The sequence below is a fragment of the Eulemur rufifrons genome, chromosome 15 (assembly GCF_041146395.1).
Source record: "Eulemur rufifrons isolate Redbay chromosome 15, OSU_ERuf_1, whole genome shotgun sequence".
NCBI lineage: Eukaryota > Metazoa > Chordata > Mammalia > Primates > Lemuridae > Eulemur > Eulemur rufifrons.
In genome coordinates, this window is record NC_090997.1 from 101,819,639 (window position 1) to 101,831,952 (window position 12,314).

The following is a 12,314-nucleotide window of genomic DNA, read 5'->3' on the forward strand; positions in this document are numbered from 1 at the left end:
GTGAGGAAGATGGACCCAGGACAGAGTCTGCAGAGCATGGTCTGATTCCGTGGCTGTCCTTGATCTCCCAGGGGACCCAGGACATCTACCTGCCTTGATGTTTCTCTCTGACCCGATGACAGTGCTGTGTGGCCACCATGGTGGGGTCAAAGGTTCTGTTTGTAAAACTCTTTCAGCTCCCTGGAGTGTTTTCCAAGTTCAGACTCTGAAGACCTAGAGTCTGATGTTATTTTTCATACAGTTATCCCTAAAGACTGAATGGCCCCTGTGGAAAACACTTTTACTGAATGCCATGCATACTGAGGACTGCCAGACAGGGAGCCAGGCTGCTATTTTAATACCAGACTCTGTCGGCTCAACACCAGCCTCCCAGGGGCACAGTTCAGTCCACCATCTGTAAAGTTTCCCCGTGTCAGTCTTACGTCACACAGCTACAAAGAGAGCTGGACTTTCAGGGGTTTTGTTTGAAGAAGGGGGATCATAATTGTTTAGAAATATAATTGCCCCATCCATTTGAAAAATTATTTAAAATTGGGTCAGTCATTTCAGTGTCAGTCGTGTTGCTAAGTACCCGGATGTTTCTGAATTTCTGAATATTCTTGTGCTATCCAGTATCATATGGGTAATAGCTAAATTTTTCCACCTTTCCTCTGAATCGTAGTCTCTAAGTTGGATCTCACATTGATTCCTACCCCATAGCTACACTGCAATTTTAGTACATCCTAACCTCTTCTGTCTTATCTGTTGGATTTTTGATCAAAGACTCATGATTACACTGAGATCTGTGTTTTCTTCATTTCAGAGTCTGGGAAGTGTTTAGTGGTTTCCAGTGTAAAACTTGAATTTCAAACAAAGATGAAATAAGGAGACTTACATAAACATGAAAGGTTTTTCGCATTAAAGAGCAATCTTTGGTATACTTAAGAAATAATTTTAGCATTTTTGGGGCTTTAAGGGATGAGTTTATCTCAAGGGCCCTTAACATTGCTCTGGGGGTTTCTATGTAACCCAGGTTGTCCTCACCTGCTCCTTAGCACCCACCACCAAACTGGGTGGGCTGCGCGAGCGAGCACTCAGCTGGGAATGGCAGCCGGAACCGGTGGCATTTGCCTTCATTCCTTTGGGTGTGTCTGCACTGGCAGGCTTTTGTGACCCAAGGCACTGGCTGTGGGGGTAGCTTCAAAAAAGCTTTTTTAATTGACTTTCATAGAAGATCTTGATTAATAATGTCCTGGTCCATTAGGGTCTGACTGCAAATGGCAAAAACCCAACTTGAACTAATTTAAATCCCAGAATTCAGTGGCCCTCAGAGCTACACCATGGGAAGGGGAGGGCTCGAGCTGGTCTTAGGGAGCCTAGAACCAGGGCTCCAGATGTCACTCGAACTCTCTCTTCATCTCTGTCCATGTGGCAGCAAGAGCTGGTCACCAGCAATTGCAGGGCCCTCCGTTCACAGACTCAGGCCAGAAAGCACAGGCAGGATCTCCAGGCCGGCTGCACTTAGAACAAAGCCAGGGAAGTGTCCTGGGCAGTTTGGGGTCACATGGTCACAGGTCTGTTACCTGAAGAATTGGGGAGCTGTACTGGATAGACAGAAATAATGTGTGTCCTGTATGCAGCACAGCTTGGATTTGCTTCCTCATGGAGAATTTAGGGTCTGAGGACTCAAAGAATTTAAGCAAATGGGAAACTTTGGATTCAATTATTCTTACTTTAGAGAATCCTGAAGAAATGGCGACAATTTCAGTGAATGGTGGTAGGGGCTTCGGTTGCCAGGGGAACTCTGACCCCATCTGGGCATTTGAATGAATCTCCTCTGGCTCAGACTAAACAGTATAAGAAGTAAGAGGAAAGCTATTTGAACTTTAATTTCTTTTGATTTTATGCTCTAAGATAAAGAAGGCTTTACTTTTGAACTTTAAGTTTCCCCTGGGAATTTTGTGATGGGAGGGATTTCTATTAAAATCGGGGTATTTTTATATTGCGTGTATTGTGTTAGCAGTGCGTTTTTGTGCCGTCATGCCAAATCATTGCTTTGGGCTCTTTGGACCACGTAAACTTGGAAAAATTTGGGATTGGAACAGGACAGGCCAGGAGTGGATTTTCAGCCTGAAGGTCGACTTGGCTTTGGGGTTGGCTCAAACATGATCCTTACTCATGTCCGAGCTTCCTGGGGTCCTGGCGGGGGTGATATCCCACCAAGAACTCCAGGAAGATGCATGGCGGGACTTCAGGGGGTCTCCTGAAGATGGGGCGAGTTTGTCCTAATTCTCACCCTGAGGGGCGGCCATAGCTTGACCACAGGTGGATCATTGTGCTCGGTGGGGTCAGGGACGACCCTCTGGGGATATCAAGGGGTCTTAAGGGGGCTTCTGTTTTCTTCTTCTCATGTTTCGCCAAGGAGCTGTCTCTAGAGTGACATTCTGGTCTCTTACCTATCCCATACTCTGCTCCATGGGACAGCTGTGCCTGATGGGCCAGTGGGAAGAGCCCACGTTGGTGACCTCCTCTCTCTACCTGGTGGTGTTACCAGATTAGAGGCCACAGCCACACATGTCTCTTTTTGGGTCTGCCTGCACTCGGCTCCAGTCCCGTGTCCCTGAGGATGCTGGCTGGGGTGGAGCCCAGGCCTGTTGCTCTCTGTCACCAGCTCGGGAAAGCAGCGTGCTGAGCCATCTGCTCTGCAGGGTGAGCTGTCCCCTCTGTGTGATCCAGTGGCCAGAGCTGGAGAGGGGAGATGGGGAAGTAGGAAGCACGATGATGGTCACAGGTTAGAGCCACATTCTCCAATTCAAGTGTATCAGCAATAAATCTGATATTTTGATTTGTGACACCTTTACCTCTTTTCTCAATTTGGTTTTGAACCCAAATGTTCATAAGAAGCACTTATGCTTCACATTCAGGGAAGACTGCTTCATACATTTTGTTGGTGAAATAAAATTAAAAGGTAATTTGTCATTTATAAGTATAGTAGAAACATACAGTCCCTTTTTTATTGCTTGCCCACATGTATTCCATTTGCTATTTAAGATATAACAGATGGGTTCTAAGAGTCAAGGAACTGTGCAGTACACTATGACCAGGAGTTGTAAGATCCAAAGAGCAACTCAAATCTACTTTTCAGACTTGATTTTCAAATCAAATCAAACCAATTTTTAGTTACTTGAGTAATTTTTTCCAGTGAGCACTTGGTAGAAAAACCAAAGAAGAAATAGCGTTTGTTTTTCTTGCAACGAGTCCATCAGTCATTGCTTTAGAAGATATTTGGTTCTACCTACTCAACATTTTATTGGTGGGTTTTTCCTATGTTGTCTGTGGGTTTTACCTTCATTATCCACAATGATTATGTGGATGGTAGTTCTGCTTCAGTGCAGATACAGAAGCTGAAACATTTAAGCATGTTTATCAGCTGCTGTTTTGTTCCTGGATGGTAGGTGGACTGTAAATCAAACTTAAGGTATTCATTCGCTCATGTGACATTTATTGAGTGCCGACTCTGGGCCAGCACTTTCAGCGCTGCAGCGTATTTGGCCCAAATCAGCCAGCTTCACCGTGGTAGTGGAGCAAGTTCGAGGGTGCCTGGTGGAAGACAGGCCTGTCTTTGTTTCTCGCGGGCTCGGTCGTGCTCTCATAACCGCTCGCTCTCTCGCATCCACCATCCATCTTCCTTTCTCTTTCTACCTACCTGGAGAATTTAATGAAGTAACTGTATTTTAAAAAATTGAACAAAACAAAGAAACAAACAAAAGCAACACTTTGAATCCAGAAAGATTCAGTTACTGTTTCGAATGTCAGTTTTCTCAGCATGGTTTCTGTAGGGAGTGTGTCATTATGGTATTACTTTTACCATTGATTCCCTCTATTAACTGGTTCTGAACTTTCCTCCTCTTTTTTTTTCTGAGAAATATCCCTTGTCAGAATTCCCTTTAGAGGAAACATGTATTTTCATTCGTTGTGGATATGCCTGTTCACTTAAGGATGACTCTGCGCATCTAATTTAGGTGCTTGGACGGGTGATGATGTCTGAGCCAAAATTGAGCAGTTCAATATTGTTTCATTTGAGCATGTTCAGTTTGAGGCTCATATGGGACTATATAGACGGTAGGGAATATTGGTCTGGAATGGTTAGGCCAGAGATAGACGTGCAGAAGTGGTCGGTTTTGCTGGTAGTTAAAGCCTGCATAGCTTCCCACGTCCCCTCCCCGAGCCTTCCTGGGATGTGTCTTCTTTATTCCTTGGAGCCCAGGACAGCTTTCTCACAGCCTTGGGTCTCGGGGAGGGAGGGGGAAGAGGGGGTCTGGAGGTGGGACATGATCCCTTGGGCAGATCTTTGCCTAATGCCTTCGGGGGTTGGGATAGCTCCAGTTCTCCAGACGTTAGCTTTCACCTTGATTCGTGGACCCACATTCACAGAGGAGTCTCAGAATTGAAACTGGACTTTGGGGGACTGTCTGCATCAGCAACTAAAGGATTTCTTCTGGGGTCAAGGTCGAGGTCACTGACCGGCCACCGATGGACTGAGTCTGGCCAGCTGGGTTATTTATGTGTGTGTGTGTGTGTGTGTGTGTGCGCGCGCGCGTACCCCCACACAGTGTTTTTAAAAAGTGGAATTAATCTCCAGTTAATATAAAAATTGGGAGATTTCACACAAAATTCAGGATTTCTAGCTTCTTAGGAAAAAACCCAGAACATCTGACAATGTGGGGCCTGAATTTCCTTTTGTCAGCAGGTGCCTGAAACCGAATTGTGCCTGTAGCTGGGGTAGATACTCTTCATAAGCCGCCCTCATCTGTGTCACCTTCCTGGGCCTTGCAGGCATTTAAGTGAGCACTGAGTGTGCGGTGAGGCCTGGTGCCCGTCCACTGTGATGAACAGACACTGCAGAGGTTGGTCAGGCCGGTCCTGAATACTTAGCTGTGGGCTCAAGCTTAGTGCTGGACTCAGAATGTTCATTATCCCTGGAGAATTTCTTGAGGCCCATCTGGGGAAGCTGGAGACCCTCTAAGGACAGATACTGCAGAGCCAATGGAATCTTGGAATCCATCCTGGAGCAGCTGTGGATCTATACTTTGGAGCTTGAAGCAAACTGGCCTCCTTGGGAGCTCTTGGATAATAAGATCTGCTTGGAGTTTGGAGCTAGATTAAAGTAAGGAATCTGGGTGCTGGCTGCACCCTTATTTTCCATTCCCAGACAAACCAATAGACAACTCATGATAGCTGTGGCACAGAAATAGCTAGCCTGGCAATTGCTGGGTATCTGCAAGATCATCAAAATATTATTTTGCCACTCGGTCCCTGGCAGAATGTCCTGGAATCTGTATAGAGTTTACCGGTTTGAACTATGGCAGTGACTTTGCTGTGGTGTGAAATGTTTGAGGTACAGCAGGCCCTTGCTGGCTTCCTCCTTCTGTCGGGAGCACCTTGCCATCTGTCTCCATCCAAAGTCAGCCCGGACTGGGGGAGATGGGGAAGGACATAGACAGGAAATTATTTTTATTTGACCCCAAATCTCTTAGGCTGCAGCTTAAGCTCATTTTCTCATTTTGCATCCCGTGGAGATGAGAGACAGCTCATTGTGCCCTACCTGCACGCCTGCTCTGCGCAGTGACCTCCCAGCGTCCCCGCTGTTGGGCTGTAGAATTCCTGCTGTGTTGATGCTTGGGTTTGTCCCTTTGTCTTTAGAGACACAGCTCGTGGGGTATATAGCTTTAAGGACTGTCCCCAGCATCATCTGTGTTGGATGAGGATGCTGAGGATGATCACAGAAGGTCATGTGCTCCATCTGTCTGGTGGGGAGGATGGTCTGTACTAAGTGTCTAAGAATACTAAAAATCAGCAAGGACCCACTTTGTCATGTTTCTTCTTCATGCTATCAGAACGCTGCTCCCTCAGCACGGAACCCAGAACGCAGCCTGCAGAGCCTGAAAGCTCTTCCACACTCCTTATGCCTTTATTTCACATCTAAAGACTGCAGTCATTAGACCTTTAAAATGCTGCTCAGGAACCGGACAAATTGTCACACTTACTTCTAGTCCCAAGGATAAGTTTTCTGTCCAGTAACCTAAGGGCATGCACACTGGTTTGCAGCTGCCTGAGCGATGGCTCCCGAGTCAGGTGCTGGTTTGATGACTTCACTCAGAGCTGAGGTGGTGCCGGGTGAGGGTGGGGCAGGGTTTGCTTTCTCTCCGGCCCTCCTGCTGGTCTGTTTGGCCAGTTCTCTCTGAGTTAGGCATGCAGCCCCCAAAATGTCATCAATTTTAAACAACAGAGTTGATGGGAATCTAGGAAATGGAAATATCTTCTAATCAGGCCACGTATTTTGTTGAACTGGCCCAGTTTGTGTGTGTTGGGGGCCGGGGAGGGGGGAAGGGGGTAGTGTATGGGCCTAAGGCCCCTTGAGAAACAGAAATTCAGGACTGACTTTGTAGGGAGATTGACTGTAAGGTTGCCTCTGAGGTCTGGTTTAGGGTCCCTGAAAGAATTTTATGTTAAAAAAAAACCCTTTCATTAGGTAACTCTCTAAGGCCTAAAATGTCACTACTAGAAAGTCCCTCCTCTGGCTTAAAGTTTTGATGTAAGAATGCAAATGTCCCCAGGAGAGCACATCATTCACTTATTCTACTCCTTCCAGAGAAAGGGGACAAGGAGGACACCTAGCATGAGGAGAGGTGATGGAAGGAGGGGCACAGGTGCCCGCAGAAAGGAAAACAGTGGGGGAAGGTGGGCGAGAGGGTGGTAGGAATGGTAAACACAGCTACAGAGGCCTCACATTTGTGTTAGGATAGTTGTGGCTGCCTAAATTAACTGTGTTTCACTGGACATGGTCATTAATCATCTAAAATCAGGGACCAATTCTGAGGGCCCATGAACTCCTGGAAGAGCTGGGCATTGGAGGTGAGTGAAACCTTTGCAGTAGCTTTATCCCTGGAGCAGCTGTGTGGCTCTGGGAAGCTCACCTACCCTCTCTGTTCCAGGTCTTGATGTCCTCATCTGTAATCTAGAGGGAGTAAATACTTCCCAAGGTGTGTGTTATGAGCATCTCTTGCAGTGTAAGATTAAGTGGCACATAGTAGACACGCCATAAGTCCCCTTTCCCATTCATTTCACACTCCCATTTTCATATGTTTTAGAGCAGATAGACATCATATGCCCTTTTTCCTAACATACAGATGTGGGCCCAGGCAGTTATTGAGTTGATGGTACTTGATCATTGGGGAGAGGAGAGCAAACAAACTCATGCATGAACACACTTGGAAACTCTGAGTGAGCAGACAAAATGATATGCATTAGATTTTGGCAACCAGGGCATTTTCCTCTTGCCTTTCTCTGTTATTTTTGCTGGAACTCCCTGATGGATTTAAATGGCTCTCTCCTCATGCCAGGCTGATGCGTCCCTTTGAATGTGGATTCTCATGTGAGTTGGAAATTATTCAGTTCTTTGTCCAAGGATAAATGCAAAGCATAGCAGGGAAGAACAACGAGTATACTTACAAATTGTTCTTTTCATGTATCAGTAATAAAAGTAAATCGTTTTATAGCCTAGGTAGCTGTGTATGGATTGAATCACTAGTGCCCAGTAGAAAATGTGACAATGTTTGGGTTCCACAGGTCTCACATTTCAGAATGTCTATTTAGGTCTACAGCCATACCGCCCTGAATGTGCCTGATCCTGTCTGATCTTGGAAGCTAAGCAGGGCTGGGCCTGGTTAGTACTTGGATGGGAGACTGTTGAAGATCAGACTTTCCTTAAGGGAGATTTGGAGCTGAACAGTAAGGAAAAGTGCTATTCACATATTCATTCATTCAGTTTCTTCCTTGGGAGAAACACCCAACCGTGAGCTCCGTTTTGCTGTTTTTGGATGTCTTGCTTTGCTTCTACACACCTTTTGGTCAGTGTGAGATACTGGATTCCTGAGAATGATTCCTGAAGTTTTTTGTAGGTGAGGAAGGGTAAATGAAAATTAGAGAAGAGTAGCCACTGTTGCTAACTTTAAATGCCCCAGAAGGGATTGGTGTGCTGTGTTTGTAGTCTACCCAACTCCCATTTCCCCAGAGAGCATTAGATTGTATTTCTCTATCTCAGGCTCGTGGAAACCGCACATCTGGAGTTGGGGGGAATGCTCTGGGGACTTTGGTCTGTACCCTTAGCCAAAATTGTGTATTTGTCTCCACAATGGAGACTCTTTCCCTAATGCTGTGAAAATCTTCACACTCATGCTCTTTTTAGTTCTCTCCTTTGCTAATCATTTTACTCCAGAGGCAGGGGGCAGTTTTGGGAGGAGTCTGTTGAAATCATCTGTGTTTATTCTGTTCAGAATTTTCATCCAATATTAAAAGCACATCCTAACCAATGTGTGTGTCACCATGAAACATTCTCCTTTCCCTTTCTTCTTCTATGAGATTCCAAATGCATTTTTCTTAATGTTACTAAGTTTAAAGGTTTCTGGATTCTTTTTTCTTAGGTCACTTTTTTTTTTCCTGAGAGTGCCTTGCATTATTGAATAGTCAGTTTCAGATCCAAGTTTGACCAAAATGTGTTTGACTATTGCTTGAATATTTAGTCTGTATTTATGTTATGTTGCATTACAATATCAGTTACATAGTGAGCTGAGAGATTTTGTTTGACAAAATGTTATGTTTCATTTTAGTAATTTTGAAAATCAAGAATTTTCTTTGGAACCTCATAACTTAAGATAAAACTGTAATTGTGCTTCTTACTAACTTGTTTTTCTTCTGCAACAAAATATGGAAACATTTATATTAGCTATATGCAGATAAAACCAGAGTTTTATCTCCCTTTTAAGCTGTTGATGAACTTAGTTTGTTTCCTTTGAGGAAATGAATGCTTCTGAATCTCACTTAGAATACAATGAATATTATTCCCTATGAGGATAGTTTTATGTTGTTCTTCTCAGAGGTGTTTTAAAGATTGTCCAACTGTATCATACAAAATACTAAGAACGTATTTAACATGTGAATGCATCTGAGACTATGTCAAATTACCAAGTTGTTATTCTTTGCACTAGCAAGACAATGTAATCAAGCCAGAGAATGCCTAGAGTTTATTTTGATTTGTTTCTCGTTTGGTTTAAATTTACCACCCACAGTTATCCAAAATACATAAAAGCTTGTGGGTTTGGTATATTTGTTTTGCTGTCATACTGTAATGATGTGCAAACATAACTGTACTTAAAGTCTTTAGGATCAAACGGATTAGATGTCATTTACTTTTTTACTAACAATATCAGAGAACATAAAAAATTCATTTTCCTAATCTGCTATTGTCATAAGTTGATAGTTGCACTGTTTGCGTAGTTGACCACCCTCTGAAGCCAAGGCACGTGAAACTGCTGTCCACTAAAATGGGCCTGAAAGTCACATGGGACCCACCCAAAGATGCTACCAGTAGACCCGTGGAGCATTACAACATTGCCTATGGGAAGTCACTGAAAAGTCTTAAATACATCAAGGTGAATGCGGAGACATACTCCTTCCTTATTGAGGATGTGGGTAAGTGACATTGTGATCTTGTTGCCAGTCAGAATTAACTGTGCACCAGCATTCTCGGTTACATTCTTAGGGTGACTATTTGTGAGACAAAGGATGGCTGGGCTCAAGGGACCTCATAGTTCTTTGGGAATGGGGACCCAAGTTCATTGGCTCTCGTTGGGAGGCTGTTGCTTGACAGCCTTCATCTGGCCACTGGGCTTACCCATCCGTGCACTTGAACTCAAGTGCTCCTCTGTCCACATTGACGTAGCAAACAATTTTTAGTTTCTGCATGTGCTTTTGGAAAATATATTGATCCTTTTTTGTCTTATAGAAACTTGACTAGTAGACAACTTAGTAGGCTACTCTGGAGACTTCTAACTCATTTTATAATCAGGGGTTTTTCAAGTCCTATGTCCCTGTAAAGGTGTGTGGAATATGTTGTGCCTAGCCACATCTGGTTAAAGTAACATTTTTCCCTATTTAAATTTAAATTTGATTCTGGAAGTTTGGAATATTTTAGATCTTTCCTCAATATGTATTGCCACGTAAGTGCAGATGCAGGTGGTTTGGACTTAGGCTTTAAGCTGCCTCTGGATCCTCTGTCTTCTACTTTTTTTGGTTTCAGTGGCCTGAAACTCCATCGATTCTACCATCATGTGGTGGCCTGACCTTAGATGGATCATAAGGAAGTAACAGAAATCAGCATATAGGACACAAGGTCTCCCCATGCCATGTTGGCATTTTGATCCTTTAGGGCTGTGGTCCCCAAAGCCCGGGCCGTGGACCAGTACCGATCTGTGGCCTGTTAGGAACCAGGCCACACAGGCTCCACCCATCCCACCCCGGTCCATGGAAAAATTGTCTTCCATGAAACCAGTCCCTTGGGGACCGCTGCTTTAGGGGATCGGTCAGCTCATGGCTGCTCAGTGCTGGTCGCCCAGCCATCGCCTACCTCACTCCTCCTCCACCTCCTGCATTTGATATTATGCTTCCTGTGGAACAGAGCAGAGAGTATATAAAAGGGAGATAAAGGAGGCCAGACTCCCAGACTCCCATCCTCGTGGCTTCAGCTGAACGTACATTCCCTGAATCTCACGCATCACCGCGGCCCCCTGAGCCCACCCTCGAGGTCGGTGGGGAGCCTGTCAGGCCGAAGGCACGAAGGGTCACATCTGCCTGCTCAAACCTTGGGTTGTTGTGGTTGCTGCAGAGAAGAAAAACATGTGAAAAGAAAGCCATAGAACTCCCTGAAGAACAAATAGCATCTCCCAAGCAACTTTCTGATGAGTTAACTGTGTGGGAATCAGAGACATGTGGATTAAGTTGCTTTGAAATATTACACAAACAAGCTCAGAGCGCGAGAAAGTGTCTGGCGAAGCTCGGTTTTGCGTTCTGTCTGACCCCAGGGCATCTTCCCGTTAGTCTGGCAGGCCGTGCCAAACCCTAGGTGACCCCAGGTCCTGTCATGGCCAGACAGAAGTCACAGCAGTCTTGATCACGGATCACAGCAGGCCCACAGATGCTGTCAGCCCGGTTGCTGTTTCAGGGCCTCTGGCTTGAGAACTGAGTGAAGTTTTGTTAAGGGAAGGCTCCTTGCTTTGAGAAATGTCATTATCATTACTGCCTTTGACAGAATGCTTACCTCTTTGACCCTTCGTTGCCTGACATGCCCACATGGCCGCTTCACTTACTGTTACAAGATCATGGTTCATTTTGAGGAAAACCAGCACGACTGGAGTTTTGCTTTTTGAAGCTCCAAGTTCAGGGTACACTCTCTTTGTAATGTGGTGTCCTGGTTTCCTTTCTTGTCTCAACTTCAGGAGCACTGCCAAAGAAACCTTTGCTATTTGACCTTAGCTCCTAGGTGAAGGTCAAAAAGTGAAGCCCAATTATTTCAGGATTAGCATTTCCAAGATTCTAGGAAATATTTTTTTCTAAATTTTTGTTGAAATGGTCAAAAACAACTTGCAGATACAGTACAGGGAACATTTTGATTGTGAAAAACAGAAAATTTCGTGAAGCTTTATGTATTGCAGTGAAGATTTCCCATGTGCTAAATTTTATGAATTACATTGACATTTCTTATTATTTTCTGGAGGTTTTCATTTGGAGCTTCTATGGGGAAATATTATTTGTAGTTACTGACACCAATGTCCAAACATCTATTTAGTGGATGGTGCGTTTCAACTTCCTACATTGACTTCATGTTAAAAATTCAAAAACTCTTGGTTGTCTGCTTTTGAATCCAGGTTTATTATTCATGCCACCTACTTTGTAGTAAATAAGTTTATGTTTTTTGGGTCAGGTGTGTTTCAGTTGCATGAGAAGAATGTTAGTGAATTTAATAAAAAAAAAGAGAGAAAGCTATTATTATGCTTGTCACTTAATTCAGATTTTATGTTTAGTTATAATTGGTATAAGGAAGATGGTTAGTGAGCCAAACTGTGTCATTCTTAGAGGTTTGAAATGGTGGCTTGATACAAACCGTATGTTTCAGAGCCGGGGGTAGTGTACTTTGTGCTGGTTACTGCAGAAAACCACAGTGGAGTGAGCCGTCCAGTGTACAGAGCTGAGAGCCTGCCTGGTAAGTCTTACCTAGAATTGAAGGCCGTAGTTTTGTTACTTAGCTTGGGAGAGACATCCCTCCTTGCTTCTTCAAGTCAGTATAAATTTAGAATTATTAAAGAATTTCTGAACAAGAACTTTTTAGACTTGTAAAAAAAAGTTGAAAGATTGAAAATGAGGAGAGACTTATCCCTTCTTTTAAAATAGTTTTAACGTAGGTTATTATAATAGTGTTTTGCCTGAACTTTTTGAATACT

The 12,314-nt window shown here is 44.1% G+C and overlaps 1 protein-coding gene across 1 annotated transcript in view; it reads left to right on the plus strand.

Annotated features, from left to right (window-relative positions):
- FNDC1 (fibronectin type III domain containing 1) overlaps positions 1-12,314 on the plus strand; it is an 88,416-nt gene that overhangs the window by 14,608 nt on the left and 61,494 nt on the right. The window contains exons 2-3 of the mRNA XM_069487852.1: positions 9,316-9,510; positions 11,990-12,076. Coding sequence (XP_069343953.1) covers positions 9,316-9,510; positions 11,990-12,076 — 282 coding nt within the window. The remainder of the gene's footprint in view (positions 1-9,315; positions 9,511-11,989; positions 12,077-12,314) is intronic.